The sequence below is a fragment of the Cervus elaphus genome, chromosome 13 (assembly GCF_910594005.1).
Source record: "Cervus elaphus chromosome 13, mCerEla1.1, whole genome shotgun sequence".
Classification (NCBI taxonomy): Eukaryota; Metazoa; Chordata; class Mammalia; order Artiodactyla; family Cervidae; genus Cervus; species Cervus elaphus.
In genome coordinates this window covers 61896842-61914698 of record NC_057827.1, presented here as the reverse complement: position 1 = coordinate 61914698, position 17857 = coordinate 61896842, and the positions used below count along the sequence as shown (strand labels likewise).

General features: G+C 38.6%; 1 protein-coding gene across 9 annotated transcripts in view; it reads left to right on the top strand.

The window, feature by feature from the left end:
- The window catches only part of DICER1 (dicer 1, ribonuclease III), a 74861-nt gene that overhangs the window by 11182 nt on the left and 45822 nt on the right, over positions 1-17857 (top strand). The window contains exons 2-6 of one of the 9 annotated variants that reach the window (XM_043921316.1): positions 10089-10153; positions 11221-11321; positions 15131-15319; positions 16159-16321; positions 17265-17395. In XM_043921316.1, the coding sequence (XP_043777251.1) occupies positions 15176-15319; positions 16159-16321; positions 17265-17395 (438 nt within the window). In that variant the 5' untranslated portion in view covers positions 10089-10153; positions 11221-11321; positions 15131-15175. Of the gene's footprint in view, positions 1-10088; positions 10154-11220; positions 11322-11831; positions 11860-13150; positions 13522-15129; positions 15320-16158; positions 16322-17264; positions 17396-17857 lie in introns of those variants that run through there. The other 8 variants (XR_006344347.1, XM_043921318.1, XM_043921322.1 and 5 more) reach the window with 8 other exon arrangements.

Here is a 17857-nt window from a genome sequence, read left to right as displayed (position 1 = left end):
AGTACATGCAGTTCCTTTTTCCACACCAAACATCTTAACCTGTTTTTTCTTTCTTTTTTTTTTTTAATATAATTGGCATCATTGACTTAGCTAATAATTAAATGTTTGTGTTGTGAATTATGCAGGGGAGGAGAAGTGAGCCAGGGGGTTGCCGTCTGTGTCGGTCCTGGTAGAGAAGTGAGAGAGGAGTTATTTACCTGCAGTCTTAGAGCTAACAGATGGCTTCATTCCACCCTGTCTTTGGAGCCTACTTCCTTTCCTCTCTTATCTGGGTTTTTCCTGTAATAAGATGCATATTGGGTTTAATTGTAACATAATTGGGTGCAGTAAAAGCTATTACCTTGTATGTATGTGCATGCTCAGTCATGCCCGACTCAGTGACCGCATGGACTGTAGCCCGCCAGGCTTTTCTGTCCACGGTATTAATATCTCTCCCAGGCAAGAATACTGGAGTGGGTTGCCATTCCCTTCTCCAGGGGATCATCCCAGCCCAGGGATCGAACACATATCTCTTGTGTCTCCTTCATTGGCAGGCGGACTCTTTACCACTGAGCCACCAGGGAAGCCCCTTAGAGACTGCGTTTATTCTGATGCTGCTTTTCTTCCTTGAAACATTTCTGGAATTCCTGTAAGGGAAATTGTGTGTGTGTGTGTGTGTGTGTGTGTGTGTGGTGGTGGTCTTTTTTTCTTTTTTTTTAAATTGTATTTAGCAGTAGCAGATCTTCATCTTTCTTTTTAGATCAACTGTACTTACGGAATTTTTGGAAAGGCTCCCTTGAGAGCCAAGTGCAGATCTCCAACTGGAAATGTGCTACAGGCAGGCAGGGATAGTGATTTGGCGCTGGAGATGGGGTGACCGACATCGTGGTTCTTCCGTGCTTGGAGTGAGTGGGTGGTTGGTTCCTGGGACAAGGGGTTGCAGTGCTCCAGCTGGGCTGGTTCCAGGCAAATGAGTCTGTGTAAAGGCAGTGATTGCAGCCAGGAGAAGGAGTGTCCCCTCTAAAAGAGAGAGGTAAGCTCAGGAGTCTCTTGCCTTGTGTTTAGACGTTCTTGTCAGTGGGCCTTGATGGAGGCTCAGGCCGAGATTAAGTCGGTGACGACCCTTTCTGTGTACCGAGACTAAAAAGGCTCACGGGATGAGATTCTGACCCTGGAGAGCTGCGTATGAGGCCCTTCAAGGCCTCGCTCCTGCTCATCTGACCCGTGTCACGGTCTTGCCTGTTTCTGTGCGGGGGCTTCTGCGCCCGCTGTCCGCTGGTCCCCACGATGTCCCGTGTGGGCTTCTCCCCGAGGAGTGCCCTTCCCGCACACGCTTCAGAGCTGAGCTCAGGTTCTCACATCCTGCGGAACGCAAGGCTGCACTGGGGACGTCTTGCTTAATCAGTATTTGTTGAATGAGCGAACAAGTAATTTAAGGGTCAGGAGGTAGATGAGAGTTTTGTTTTTTTAAGTGGGGAAGACTGAATACTACTCTGTATACTGTTCTGAAATAAAATTGGACGTGTTCTGTTTTTCTGTGTTCTGCTAGTAGCCAAACATACAGGTCAGTTTTTGGCACAGTTTTAACTTTTATGTTTTAAAATAGTTTTCAGATTTATGAGTTGTAGTATAAAGAATCCCCTGTTGCTACCTACGTTTACTAGTAGTTATCATCTTAGGTGGGGGTGGAGGGGACAGAGAGTTCCACTTGTGTCCGCCGTCTCTCTGCTGCCTTGTGCCAGATTGGCACATCCTCCTTCATCCCCAAAACATCCACTGTAGCAGTTTGCTTTCCCTGATACAAGACTTGGTACAGCAGCGTACATTGTGTTCAGTTGTCCTGTCTCTTTTCTCTCTTAATCTGGAATAGTTTCTTAGGGTTTTTTTTTGTGTGTGTGATAGTGACATTTTTGAAGAGTGCAAGCCAGCCGTTATGTAAAATGAGCCTCAGATTTGGTTTTCATGTTTCCTCAGGATTAGATGCAGGTTTTGCACTTCTGACAAATGATAGTTCTTTTCTCAGTTCATCTCATTAGGAGGTACTTATTGTCAGGTTGTCCCAATATTGGTGACATTAACTTTCTCACTTGAGTTAAGGAGGTAGTATTTGCCAGGTTTAAGCATACAACCAGCAGTGAACAAAAGCCTCTCATTTTTACTATGTCTTCTAGCCACCTTCCCTGGTGGCTCAGATGGTAAAGAATCTGCTTGCAATGCAGAAGACCTGGATTTGATCTCTGTGTCAGGAAGATCCTCTGGAGAAGGGAATGACTAGAGAATTCCACAGACAGGAGCCTGGGGGCTATAGTGCGTGGGATCAAAAAGAGTTAGCCTTGACTGAGTGACTAACACTTTCACTTTTCCAGTGTAAAAATAACAATTTTCATTTGAATTAGTAGGTAGTATGTACGGAGAGACTTTGAAACTTTACCCAATGGATTTGTCATCCTTTAATGATTCTTAATGAAAAGACTATATGTTGTCACCCTGCTTATTTAACTTACATGCAGAGTAATGATGCAAAATGCCAGGCTGGATGAATCACAAACTGGAATCAAGATTGCTGGGGAAAATGTAAATAACCTCAGATATACAGATGATACCACTGTAATGGCAGAAAGTGAAGAGGAATTAAAGAGCCTCTTGAGGGTTAAAGAGGAGAGGGGGAAAAAGCAGGCTTGAAACTCAACAGTAAAAAAACTTAAATAAGCACATCTGGCCACATCAGTTCAGTTCAGTCGCTCAGTTGTGTCTGACTCTTTGCGACCCCATGGACTGCAGCACACCAGGCCTCCCTGTCCATCACCAACTCCCAGAGTTTACTCAAACTGATGTCCATTGAGTCAGTGATGCCATCCAACCATCTCATCCTCTGTCGTCCCCTTCTCCTCCAGCCCTCAGTCTTTCCCAGCATCAGGGTATTTTTCAAATGAGTCAGTTCTTTGCATCAGGTGGCCAAAGTATTGGAGTTTCAGCTTCAGTATCAGTCCTTCCAATGAATATTCAGGACTGATTTCCTTTAGGATGGACTGGTTTGATCTCCTTGCAGTCCACAGGACTCTCAAGAGTCTTCTCCAACCCCACAGTTCAAAAGCATCAATTCTTCGGCACTCAGCTTTCTTTACGGTCCAACTCTCACATCCATACATGACCGCTGGAAAAACCATAGCCTTGACGAGACGGACCTTTGTTGGCAAAGTAATGTCTCTGCTTTTTAATATGCTGTCTAGGTTGGTCATAACTTTTCTTTTAAGGAGCAAGCGTCTTTTAACTTTGTGGCTGCAGTCACCATCTGCAGTGATTTTGGAGCCCAAAAAATAAAGTCTGACGCTGTTGCCACTGTTTCCCCATCTTATTTGCCATGAAGTGATGGGCCCAGATGCCATGATCTTCGTTTTTCAAATGTTGAGTTTTAAGCCAACTTTTTCACTCTCCTCTTTCACTTTCATCAAGAGGCTCTGTTCCCATCACTTTATGGCAAATAGAAGGAGAACAAGTGGAAGGCAGTGGTTTTTGCAATAGTTTTGTATGGATGTGAGAGTTGGACCATAAAGAAGGCTGAGTGCCAAAGAATGGATGATTTCAGATTGTGGTGCTGGAGAAGACTCTTGAGAGTTCTTTGGACTGCAAGGAGATCAAACCGGTCAATTCCAAAGGAAATCAACCCTGAATATTCATTGGAAGGACTTGTTGAAGCTGAATCTCTAATACCTTGGCCACCTGAGACGAAGAGCTGACTCACTGGAAAAGGCCCTGACCCTGGGAAAGATTGAAGGCAAAAGGAGAAGGGGGTGGCAGAGGATGAGATGGTTAGGTGGCATCACTCACTCAACAGATGTAAATCTGAGCAAACTCCAGGAGGTAGTGGCGGACAGAGGAGTCTGGTGTGTTGCAGTCCATGGGGTCGCAGAGAGTCAGACACGACACAGTGACTGCACAGCAGCTGTGATTCCCATCTTAATTACTAATGGGGTGGCTAAAAGTGGTGATTTTTCTGTCATTTTTTTCCTGCATTTATTAGTTGACATTAAATAGTTTTATCTGAATTTTAAACCTAATAAAATAAATTCTAAAATGAAACATTTATGAGAATTTTATAGGTTGGGAGTTACATGGAAAGGACTAGGGTGGGAGAATGGTTATAGTTGGATGATGTCAAAATTATCACTGTATGAATTGATGCATCTCTTGCTTTGATAGTTCCAGGTCAGCCCTGAACTATTCTTTGTTGAGGGAGGGGGCAAGGGTAGGGCTATTAAACTTGTTGGAATCATCTGGGTTGTTTAAAATCTTTTAAAAGTAGGAAGTGTCTACACTGAATTTTCTATTTGGCCACAAAAAGATGCAAGTTAATTTAGGTTTTGATCAATAAGTTTCATTCTCAACATAGAATTAATGAATGACAATTTTTTATGGACATTGCCAGGTTTCCTTTATGTAAGTCGAGTATGAGATTATCTTTCCTTTCAAAGGCCTTAGAATTTTGGGGGGAAGGAGCAATGGCAATAACATCTAATGTGGAGCAGATGTAACGAAGCCCCGATTTGGGTGGTGTCAGGAGCCCCCACTGTGCTGCGAGAGAGGAGAGCAGAATGATGGGGGTTACTAGGGAAGGTCTGGAGGTGGGGCGGAGGGGTTGGGCTCCACAAATAGAGACTCGTCCTTGGAGACTGTGGTCCACCCGTGGTGGGGTCACGGGGAAAGCAGAGCGCATGTGTGGTTGCATGTGGCTGTGATGTGGGCTTTGCCTCTCACCTGGAACTTGAACACGTCTGCGTCCTGACTCAACACTGACTGAGCGTTTGTTACACTTAGGAGTTTCTTAGGCTCCTTTTGTCTCAGAACTGACCTCTCTTCAGTAGTGATATCTTTGCATTATGTAGTGAGTTAAAGCAGCCTGTCAGAGAGAACTGTGACTCTTTTTTTCCTCCTGGACATTCTAACGTGGTGTAAAAGGAAAAATTGAATAACATTCTAGCACTTGTTTTTTATTGACTGAAGTATAGAAACTTCGAACCAAATATTAACCTAAAAACTCACCTTGAAAGTTAGTGATGTATTAAATGTTTACCTCTCTGAAAACAAAATTGCAGAGGAAAGGTCATTATAGGTGACTTGAAGGGCAGAGGTGGGTATCTGTGCCATTTTGACGTGTTGGAATATTGTCTTTTTAAGAAATATTCCAAGTAAGTGCGCCATTGGCTGGCAGCCTAGAGTTACTTTATATATGGAGATTTTGGTGGATGGAATTTGTTAAAATGGTATTTGACCTGTATTCAACTTCAATTTTGGACAAATTTAATTTTAGGCATAATTACATTGAAATGTAAACATAATATGTTTATGTTACAGATTTTAGAGAAATGCAGAAATTTGTTCGGTTCATAGAGTAATGCAGGAAAAGAAAGCTGGTGAATTTGTGGTGTCAGGTATAGAAACTGGGGTAAATCTTAAACCACATTCAATGGCTTAAGAATGGAGTTCCCCCCCGCCCTCCCACCCACCAAATACTTAAGACAGAGTCATATGTGTTTGTTGTCTTCATCCTCAGTTTAAGACTTTGTTTAATTCTAAATGTAATAAAGTATCCAAATTGTAGGGAATTTTAAAATACAGAAAAGCCTTAAGGAAAAAGACATGACTTCTGCTAGTAATCCCATTCTCAATTTTGGGGGGAATTTTCTTTTCCTCTGTTCCTCCCTTCTTCCCTTTCTTTTCTTTCGTTTTTAACTTGAGGACACAACCAGATCTTCCTGTAAATAAAAAATTTTTTTTTTCACTGAATCCCATAACATAAGCATTTTTGTTTGTTACAAACTGTCATCATTTTAATAGCTCAGTTGAACTGCAACATGTCAAATGAGCCATCTGTGGTTTACCAGATCACTCCCTCATTTGTTGTTAGACATTTAGTTTTTTGGGAAGGTGGAAGGGGCATTTTTTGCTATTATAAATGATAATGCCAAGGAAGCATATCTGAATGTAGTTTGTGTTAATGTTGTAGGCTAGATTAAATATGCAAGGATTTGTAATTAATAATGATAGTTATGACAAAAGTGAAAATAGAAATATTCCTGTTGTGCTGTGTATTTACCTAAGACTAAAAATTACAGTGTTTAAATTCTTTAAATTATTATCCTTTTTCTCTTTGGTCTCTCAGTCTTTGCTTTGACCTTAGTCTTTTCGTAATCTGTATTCACCAAATAATGGTTGGTAAATCCTTGAAATCTTTATTTCATGTACCATGGGTATTTTGGATATTTCCTATCTTTTTGTTTTCTCTTTTCTTGCATTTTATATTTTCCAAGCTTGTCTACTGAATGATAATGGTGAGGATGATTACTTGCCCATGCATGTGAACCATTTCATTGCCTCAAAAACAGTTAAGTAATGTTTTCAGTGAAGTTTGGGGAGCCAAACAGAAGGAGCATGTAGTATTTTTTGGTTTTTGCTTTTCAAGAGAACTAGTGGGCAGACAACTGTTTAATTTTGTTTTACATTATATACCATGCTTTGCAATTTAAATTGATTTTCATTTTATTGTAAATTCATAGTGACTAGTAGTTTGGAGTTTGTGGTTTTTCAAGTTCATCTGATTAAAAATACTGTATAAAATCTTGTATAGTTCTTCAACTTTGAGAATGCTTTTTTTATGCTGAATCTTAGGATTAATAAAACATTTTGGGTTCTTTAAAGGAGTTCCTTAAAGTCTTAAGAGTTCTATGAAAACATAGATGGTTATAGATGGAGATGGGAGTGTGGCTTCTTTCAGTTCAGTTCAGTTGCTCAGTCATGTCTGACTCTTCGTGACCCCATGTACCGCAGCATGCCAGGCCTCCCTGTCCATCACCAACTTCAGGAGCTTGCTCAAACTCATGTGCATTGAGTCGGTGATGCCATCCAACCATCTCATCCTCTGTCGTCCCCTTTTCCTCCCGCCTTCAATCTTTCCCAGCATCAGGGTATTTTTCAACGAGTCAGTTCTTTGCATCAGGTGGCCAAAGTATTGGAGCTTTAGCTTCAGTATCAGTCCTTCCAATGAATATTCAGGACTGATTTCCTTTAGGATGGACTGGTTTGATCTCCTTGCAGTCCACAGGACTCTCAAGAGTCTTCTCCAACACCGCATTTCAAAAACATCAATTCTTCAGCACTCAGCTTTCTTTTTTTTTTTTTAATTTTTTTATTAGTTGGAGGCTAATTACTTCACAACATTTCAGTGGGTTTTGTCATACATTGATATGAATCAGCCAGCACTCAGCTTTCTTTACGGTCCAACTCTCACATCCATACATGACCACTGGAAAGACCATAGCTATGACTAGATGGACCTTTGTCGACAAAGTGACGTCTCTGCTTTTTAACATGCTGTCTAGGTTAGTCATAGCTTTTCTTCCATTGAGCAAGCGTCTTTTAATTTCATGGCTGCAGTCACCATCTGCAGTGATTTTGGAGCCCAAGAAAATAAAGTCTGTCACCTGTTTCCATTGTTTCCCCATCTATTTGCCATGAAGTGATGGGACTGGATGCCATGATCTTCGTTTTTCGAATGTTGAGTTTTAAGTCAGCTTTTTCCCTCTCCTCTTTCACTTTCATCAAGAGGCCCTTTAGTTCCTCTTTGCTTTCTGCCATAAGGGTGGTGTCATCTGCATTTCTGGGTAAGCACTTTTTCTTTACCGAGGTTAATATGCATTTAATTACTGAATTCTCATACTAGTCAAGTGTTCTGTTTTATAGGAAGGAAACAGCCTTAGAGAGAGGAGGTGGTGTCGGATGGGCCTTGGCCTTCCTGACACAGATAGTCATCTGCTGGCATTCAGATGATTTTAATAAAAGATACTTGTAGAGAAAACACTGCTTTCTCCATCCCCAGAGGCCTCACCCAGTGTCCCTGCCTTATCAGAGGGCCTCCGTGGGGAGGGAGTGACTGTGTGCCCCAAAGTGTTAGGAGGGGAGCTCATCACCTTTACTTATAAATGAGCTTAAGACAGATGACTCTCTTTCTCCTCTGGCTTTCATTTCGAAAAGGGAGGTTGGTGGAGTTGTTTGTAAACACTTTGGATCCTCCCTGTGTTCAGATTCCTTTTTAGGGATAAGAGGAGGTGTTTGCCAACTTCTTCCAGCTCTTTCTTCATTTTGAAAACCGTTCTCTCCAGTGCCATTAGGCAGCATAGTTTAGGATTTCTTTACTGTTTTAAATTTTAAGAAAGGGGTTTTGTTATTTATCATGTATACCGCTTGAGAGTTGAACTTTTTTTTTTTTTTTTAAGCTGATGCTGGGGAAATAGAATTAAAAATGACCTCCTCCCAACCAGAAAATCTCTCAAAACGTAGAAGGGGAGGAAACAATTTTATTAAGTGAGCATTAAACCAGAATGTGATGTGTATCTAGGCTATCCACTAAAGAGATTGCAAAGATAGAAGTCTTATTCTTTTGTATAGTTAAGTGGTTACAACACTTTACATCCGTGTTTTCAAGATACAATTTCCAGTTCTCTGGTATCTTTACGACTGGAGGTAAGTTTTGCAATTTGGAGTCGGTTGACAAATTAGGCCATCCTGGGAAACTGGGAGATTGGGCATATCTTTCTTGGTGATTACATATCTTAAGGAAACATTCCTGAGACGTGAGACTGGCTAGAGGCTTACTTAGCTTTTAGAAAGATTCAAGTACAGCAGAAAAGGATGGAAAAGAGGGAGGGGGAAGGGATGCCTTCCCCTTTGTTTTCAAATGGGAGAATTAAGTCACTTATTTCTGATTTGTGCTTATGTCAGCAACCTGTATTCTAAACCTGTTATTTTATATCCACAGCCAGGGATGCTCTTAGCATTTAGGCTTGGTTGGAGTTAAAATTAATGTCTTGGATCTCCATAAAATAGTTGTCACTAGGGACTAAAAGCTCGTCAAGACATTTTTAGTTTTATCTGTTAGCTTCCAGAAGTACTTTTGACTGTGTCTTAATGTCACAGTATTGATACTGTGTGTGTGTTATCTTTTGTTCACTCTGGGACTTCATGGTAGTTGCACATTTTGGACTTCATGAGTGTAGAGATGAAATCTGGACAGTGATGTTCGTAAAGTTAGTAGTATCAGACTCTGATACATAATAAAATGAATGAGTTGGAAGTTTTCTGTTTTTACCAGTTATGAAAATACGCAGCAGGAAGCTCTAGATGCCTTTGAGACTAGGAGGGTTTAGCCATTGTTTCAGCCTTTGTCTGAAAGGGTACAGCCATATGTGGGATTTAGATGCTAATTAGATTAAGTTTGTTGGTTTATACTAGAACTTGACTGAGCCTGTGGTCTGTGGCATGTCTTTTGCGGAGTTATCTTAAAGAGCCCTATCAAACACTTTTTTTTTTTTTGGTAATTTAAATCATGATCATCAATTAAAATGAGAAAACTTGACTTGTTAGCTGTGTAGTATGAACATAAAATAAATCATCACTGTGCTTGGCATGTTAACTTTCTAATGTATCTTTATACAGAATTGTTTAGGGAAGTAATTTGGATAACTCAACAGTAATTTTGTAATAGTGGAGTTGCATTGAATTTTCAAGGGTTATCATTTTTATTTTGGTGCTTCTAGAATAGAGGTGAATATTAATTGAAAAGATGTCCAGTGTGACATATCAGGCCAAGTTTTTTTATTGAATTTGCATCATATTAGGTGGCAGTGTAGAATGGAATTAAAAGTCAAAGCATGAGGTAGTTTTAGAAAACATAAACTGACTCCTTAGAAGAGGGGTTATAAGTTCATGAAAGCATGATACTGACTTAGTGTAGTCTTTAAGTATTTTTAAAATCAAGATTTTACTGGGGGAAAATGTAATTTACTTCCAGGAATTCTCCCTTATATATCTGATTGGATTGTGCTAACAGCTTTTAAAATTTTTCAATTGTAATAGAACATAATAAATACTAATTTTAAAGGGCAACTCTTTCATACATATACTGTTTTCTTGACTCCCAATAAATACAAGAATTGTTTTTATCAGAGATCTTATTCAGATAAATTATGAAAGTCTTGTCAAAGTAGGAAATTTCTTAAAGTTGTTTTTTAAAAATGAGTTGTATGTTCTAAAATATTCTCTCTGATTGCTTTTAGGTTACCTAGGGTATGAATTAATACAGACTTGGAAAACTGAAAGAACTTAGAATCAGCATTTTGAGGTAAATATGTAAACACTAAAGTAGTGTTAAGGTTCCCCCATTCTGCTTTGTTAACTTATTAGCAAAACCAATTTGTGTATGAAATGAGAAAGCTTAACTTCTACATGAGTGTCCTTTAAACTGCTATAGACTAGACCAGATGCAAATAAGTGAGAAGAGGCCGCTGCCAATTTGTTTTTCCCGAGCCTGTGGTAATAGAGACGCTCAAGTTAAGGAGCATAAATTAAATCTGGTACCAGATCTAAGAAAATCAACACTTGTTTATTGAATTAAGCTTTTCACGTCAATGCTTTATGCTTCCCTTTTGATTTCTAGTCTCTTTTAGGATTATTTGGGACCACCCTTAAATTTAAATTTCTCCACAGTATTAACATTCTTGAACTGTGTTTCTGAATTCTTTTATTCATAAATGAATTCAATGAAAGTTTATAGTTAGATTAATTGTTCTTTAAGATCATGTTTTAAATTTGAGAAACTTAAATTGCTGATAAGACTTCATACATGTGGTGAAGACTTACCGCCAGCTGATTTGGATTACTCAGACAAGGACCTCTTCTGGTGATCTTCTTTACTTCTCTTGTGTATTTATTTAGGAAATAACACATCTGGGCTGCAGTCCACGGGGTCGCAGAGAGTCAGACACGACTGGACAGCTGTGTGCACATGTGCGCCACAGACACACGTGCACACACGCACGCACACACACGCACGCACACGCACATTTATTTTTTCCATTTTCCTAGTCACTCTCTTTAGAATTTTATGTACTTTGATTTCATTGTATTCATTTTAAGATCTTTCCTTGAACTTTTCTATAACCCACCCCCTCCCCGCCCCTGATCTCTGGAAATTAGGCATGCTGTTGTTACAGCTCATTCTCTTGTTCTTTGTTTTCGAATAAGACTTAGTATCCTAAAATAACCCAGATGTCTTTTGTTTAAAGTTTAATACAAAATAATGGCCTTTTTATTCCACTTTTCATATCAATGGGACTTTCTTGTAGATGTGTTTATATTCAGTTTAAGTACAAGAATCTTAAACTTGGCTATTTTTGCCTTTATTTTTAGAGCAGAAGCTTGGGTATGCTGTGATTTTCCAATAAACTGCTATCACAATGTCAAAATGCAGTTCAGACAACAGCAACACAGAGATCTCAAACATTAAGACGGTAAATCTGGGCTTTATCCTATGTGGAAAAAGAAAGAGAGTTTATTCATGTGTCTTACTAAGTTATTTCTAAACGAATCATCCAAAGCTATGAAAGTCTCACCACTTTCATGACTGTTAATTGTTAAAATCTGTGATTGGAAAATAGTCACGTAGATTATCCTCTTGGCTCTGCTGAGGCAGTTAATTATAGTCAGTTAATCTGTGAAACTCTAGAACTTTTACTTACCAGTAGGGATTCAGAGCTTTTCATTAAGGCCAAGTTAAGAGGGAAAAAAAAAATCTATTTAAACATGCCAGAGAAAGTAAAAATTGGCAAAATTATAGGCTTTTTTAGTTTTCACGTTATTGGATTATTTGTTGGGTTTTCAATGTTGGATTTGGTTTCCCTGAGTAGATAGTATATTACTGGGGCCAGTCACTGTGCTAAGTAATGAAAATTAGTTTAAATATTGTGACCTAATGGGAATGTAATGGGAGGGTTCAACTCCTCTCCTCCATTTCCTTGCAGATTTTCTCTCCTGTATCCGCCCTTCAGGGTGAGTAGGAGTGGGGTGGGTGTGTATTTCCAAACCAAGTACTGTAGAAATATCTTTTAAGCTGTCTGTCCTTCTGTTGTGTGTGTTATTGTGTAGACATTCATGAATCTCTGATTGAGTTCATCACGTTTTTATTTAAATATATATATGACACACGTGTGGAAATTTAAGAGCTGCAGAGAATGAGACGCACATCCTGTTCTCATAGAATATGTGTGCCAGTCAAAGAAGGAGCCGTGTCCGTACGTGTCCCTTAGAATATATGCAAAGTGACATAAGTAATGAAAGGGAAAGAGACGCTGTGTGAGGGCTTTTGTCATGCACACAGGCAGTGTCTTCACTGCACAAACCTGTCTTGTTTGTTTGTCATGTCTGGGGTGTAATTTGGTTCGGTAGGTGACAGAAGTATGTGTGAGATATACAGCTCCTATACTCACGGAGATCCTGGTTTCATGGGTCATATTTAACTGTTTACTTTTTAAAACTCTTTATTTGGAAGTAATTTCAAACTTACAGAAAAGAAGAAGACTAGGGCAAAGATTATGTGCTTTTCCTATTTTGCTCCATTTGCTTTATCAGTCACATCCATTCTCTCTCTTTCTATGTGTAGTTTCTGGTTCTGAACCATTTGAGAATAAGTTGCATGCATTACGGCCCTTTTACTCCTAAATACGTCACTGTGTTTGCCAAGAATAAGGATGCTCCCCTACAGTAACCATGGTGCAGTCATCATCTCAGTGGGTGTAACAGTGCATTGTCTACAGCCTCATCGCTGCTCTCTATGATGACCCTTATAGCCTTTGTTCTGTAACAGGAAAGGATCTAGGCTGAGGTCAGTTACTGTGTTTAGTTGTCATGTTTCTACAGTCTTCTTTAATTTGGAACATCTGTAGTTTTTCTTTGTATTTTATGATACTGATAATTTTGAAGACTATCGTGTGCCCTTAAAAAAATAGAGCATCCTTGGATTTTTTAGACTATTCTAAGCCTATTCTAAAAATAGATTTTATTTTTTAGACTACTTTTATATAGTCTATAATAAATTTTTAAGTATTTATAAATAGATTTTTTTAACACTATTCTAAAAATAGAACATTCACTTACGTTTTAGAATATTTTCTGGCTCTGTCATTACTACTAATGTCTCCATCAGAAGAAGTGATAGTGGTAAGAAGGAGGGCTCCTGGAGGTGGAGCAAGTGTGTTTGGGGGTTTACATCGCTGCCCTCTTTTCTCCTTTGAAAATTTCCATCCACCACCAGGATTTGGGCTTTTTTCCTGATCCCTCCACCGTTTATTTGTTTGGTCTTGGATTAACATTTGGGTTGGGTGGAAAGTGAAGCATCAGGTTTAGTGTAAATAATCCTGCCAGTGAGCGGCCTAGAGTAGTGAAGGAGTACAGTTGTCCCTCGGTGCTCGTGGTGATTGGTTCCAGGACCCTCTGATGCCCAAATCCCCGCATGCTCATGTCCCTTGCATAGTAGAGTTGACCCTCCTGCATCCGTGGATTCATCCAACCAAGGATAGATTGACCTGTGGAAATGGAACCTGCGGATAAGGAGCACCGTGTGGAGATACCCCAGGAATGGGTAGCCACGTGGGAAGTGCCTGCAGGTCTCAGCCTTGGGCCTTCAGCATGACCTGCTGGATCTCACGCTGTTAGGTAAAAGAGCCTTCCACTTCAGGTTCTTTGTAGCAGGGTTGAGTAAGAAGCTTGAATGATCAACCTGAGACTGTTTATCCTGTGGGCCTGCAGAATTGAGAGAAGTGAATGCGGAGTATAAAAGAGGTAGAAGGAATGGCTGTTGGGACTTCGGTTCAGTAGAGAACGAGCGCATTATTTTTCGTGGAAAATGTAGTTCTGTTTGACCCCGGCAAAAGAAGGACTTGATAGTTTTTCACTGTGTACTTTGGAACACTCTGCTTGTCATCTTCCTCTGAGAAGGATACCGAGAATGGTCATGCTCTCTGGTCCACGGACACACCGCCATGCTGAGGCCTGAGGCCCTGTGGCCATTTACTGAAGGTGCTACTTGTATTAACTGAATGTTGAATTCTTGTCAGCTGAATTAAGCTCTGAAATCAGAATTGTGGTATTAAGCCTATGCATACAAGAGACTGTACTCTCGAGGCTTCTTGGTGGATTAGACACAACAGTTTAAGTCACTGTGTTGTACCATGGTTATAAATTTAACAGGTCAGGAGGTTCAAAGTTTTTGTTGTCAGGGAACAAAGAGTGGGGATTCTTTCTTTCCAGTTTCCTAGAGTAATAACAGTGAACACTGCAAAGCAGTACAAGGGGAAATTCCCTTCTACAGGGCAAGTCAGTTCTGCGCTGATGGACTTTCTCATAGAAATTTGAAACCCTAACCGTTTATCTGCAGGCTAGGAATTTTAAAAAGCCTGAATTTCTGTTTTATCCTTTTACATAATCAAATTTATCTTTGGGGAAGAATATGTGAAATATAGAAGAGTGCTTAGACACCATGAAGTAGCTCTTATTTCACAAAATAGTGTTGCCTTGTTTTAATTTATCTAGGATATGCATACTTTTAATGATACTTATATAAATAGTCGATCAGCTGTGCAATTGTGATAGGGTGTCAGTTAAGAAAAATGACCTTCTTCTATGTTTATGGTCCTTTGATAAAATGACCAAATGTTGGCGGCATTTGATTCCTTCCTGTGTGTACGCGGCGTGAAGTGCCTTTCATACAGTTTTCTCATTATTTTATCAATAATAGCATCATAGAATTTACAAATGTTTGAAATATGTTTACATATATATTTACATGTTTTGTATATAAACATTTATTTTAAAGAGCATCATAGTATACAAATTTTTTTTAAAGGTATTTTATGGACATGGTTCTATGTAAGTAAATATAGATCTGTATTATCTTAATGGATTTAAAGTTTTCCACTTTAAGACTAGACCATAATTTACTTAAGTAATGTTTGATTAATTCATTTTGAGGTTATTTCTTGCTCTTAAGTAATAATGTGGCAATAAATATTCATGTGTTTACATCTTTGTGCATCTGCCTAATCCTTTCAGGCAGGTTTCTGGGTATAGAATTGCTGGGTTGGCGAGTGTAGGATGCTTGACTTTTAAAACAGATCCTCTTAGATCAAGAAAAAGCTGAAACAATTACAGGGAGAATTTGAAAAGGCCCGTAGGAATGATATTCTGACGTTTCTCTAGTTTCTGCGCTCTCTTTTGTTTTTAACCCTGCATGGTTGTGTAATGGTATTCTTTTTCCCTTTTGTAGTAAGCTGTGCTAGAACAAAAATGCAATGAAAGAAACACTGGATGAATGAAAAGCCCTGCTTTGCAACCCCTCAGCATGGCAGGCCTGCAGCTCATGACCCCTGCTTCCTCACCAATGGGTCCTTTCTTTGGACTGCCATGGCAACAAGAAGCAATTCATGATAACATTTATACGCCAAGAAAATATCAGGTACTAATGAGAACACTAATACTGGAGCATTTTCACTAAAATGGAATATATTAGCATATAGTTGACACAACTTCTATAAAACTTTACCTTTTTAAGCTTTCCTCTTCTGATTAATTTTCTCATTCCAAATACTTTTGTTCTTAATAGTCATTTTCTTTTCTAACATCTCCTGGGTAATTGATTTGATAGTTTTATTGATGAAATTTCTTATCTTTTTTACCCTGTGAAAACCTCACTGTTCCTATCAATTTGGGTGTGTCTGTCCTCTGATCTGGGTAGGAATGGAGATTGGTTTGAACAAACATAGACTGTCAGAACTATGGTTGTAGTCTTTTTTTTTTTTTTTTAAACAATATATTCTATTACACATATATAGAATAGAATATATTAAACAATATATTCTATTCTATTACAGTTGGTCTGAAGTGGTAAATAAGAGTAGATCAGTATAATAAGCAGTAGTAAAATCATTAATGTTCTTCTTTACTTTGACTTTGCTAATGAATTTTAAATAACCACTTATTTTCCATTAAGTTATAGTGTTTCAGTTGTTCACATCATTCTAGAAAAGTTTCTGTCCCTGTGAAAATGATTTTTAGAGAAATTGTAAATGCTATTTCAGCACATTTATACAGCACAGCTGTGTGTAACCAGCATTTTAATACCTCTGATTATTATTATTATATAAACATGTAGAAGGTAAGCTTTTTGAAAGGGCAGATTTATTGGAGGAAGACTTTAGAAAACAGTGCAGTTTTCTGAATTGAAACAAAATCCAGTTTTTAAAATTCTGTACTTAGATAAGAAGTGTGTAATCTTTTTCCCCACTGTATTTCTAGGTTGAACTGCTTGAAGCAGCTCTGGATCATAATACCATAGTCTGTTTAAACACTGGCTCAGGGAAGACGTTTATTGCAGTGCTGCTCACTAAAGAGCTGTCTTATCAGATCAGGGGAGACTTCAACAGGAATGGCAAAAGGACGGTGTTCTTGGTCAACTCTGGTAACAAAGCACTATTTTGTCAAATTGTATGGAGGAAATTGGATGAGATCTTATGGTTAAGCAGATTTGCTCTTGGGATATAAAGTTAAAGTCTTGAAAGTATAGAGAGGTTGATGAATAATGTGCTTGTTGGAGCAGAAATATCATTCTGTCTTATTTCTTAACTTGAAATAGTATTTCTCTTAAATGATAGTCATCTTATTTCATAGATGTTAAACATTAGCTTTCTTCTTAAATGGAACCGCATTTAATTCTGGCTCTGCTCTGATCTCAGTAGTTATTTTGTTTTTAATGTTTTAGTTTCACAAAGTGTATCATAAAGAGCTTGATTATAGGTAACTTTTTGATTTATGATTTTGCTATACCAGTTGTAGAAAGAAAATCAGAGGCTTTTTGAAAGTTAGATATTCAGTAAGAGTTTAAAGTATAGGTTTTTATGTGTTTGGGGTTATATATTAAAATAAAAAGTATAAAATGTGAACATAAACAGCTCAAGTACTAATATAACCATGTCACTCCTCTCCTTCTTTTCTTTTTAGATTGTTTCAGCATGTGATGTTCTCATGTGCTTTAAATATATATCAGTCTGTGTTATTTCTTTGTGATACAATCTGATTTTATTGAAGAAAGCTGGAGGGGTGGATCTGCAGTAGTTGCCAGTCTAGCCTAGAAATTATATTCTTAGATTGGGGAAAGTCACCTTAAAGAAATAAGGTGGTCTAAGACTTTATAAAATGAGTGACAGGTGGGGTGGTGAGTATAAGAAGCGTATTTTGGAGATAACTGTGAAAGTATGGTTTTAAGTTGGTGATGTAAAAAAATTAGTGGTTAGATATAATATATAATAATAAGGATTTCCCTTAACTGTTTAATCAGTAGTCATCCAGAGAGCCATTTAGGGAAGAGTTCTTGTATTTACATGGGATATTGTATTTGTAATCAGCAAACCAGGTTGCTCAACAAGTGTCAGCTGTCAGAACTCACTCAGATCTCAAGGTTGGGGAATACTCAAACCTGGAAGTAAGTGCATCTTGGACAAAAGAGAAATGGAACCAAGAGTTTACTAAACACCAGGTAAGGCTCATAAAGAAATTTCATTTAATAAATCTGTACAAGCCCTTGACTTATAAGATGACCTGAAGCCTTTGTTATGTGAATTAGGTTTAAAGACTCTACTTCCTGTACTTTGTCAACCTAGAAATTACCGCTCATGCATTTTCTTATTATAATCTCATCCTAAATCCAAATGAGGTACTCCTTTATGTTGCTGTTACTGAATAGAAAAGAAACAGCTTTACAGTATGATTTCCTTTTTGAAAAATGCAAATTCCTATGACCTAATTTCATCTTGCAGATAACTTGCTTTCAGAAAGTTTACTCTTGAGTTAAATGCCTTGACATTTCTTGGTTGAGATCTTAGTATTTTTGATGGAGTCTTCCTGTAACTTGGCTTCCCTTGTGGCTCAGTTGGTAAAGAATCTGCCTGCAATGCGGAAGACCTGGGTTTGATCCCTCGGTTGGGAAGATTCCCTGGGG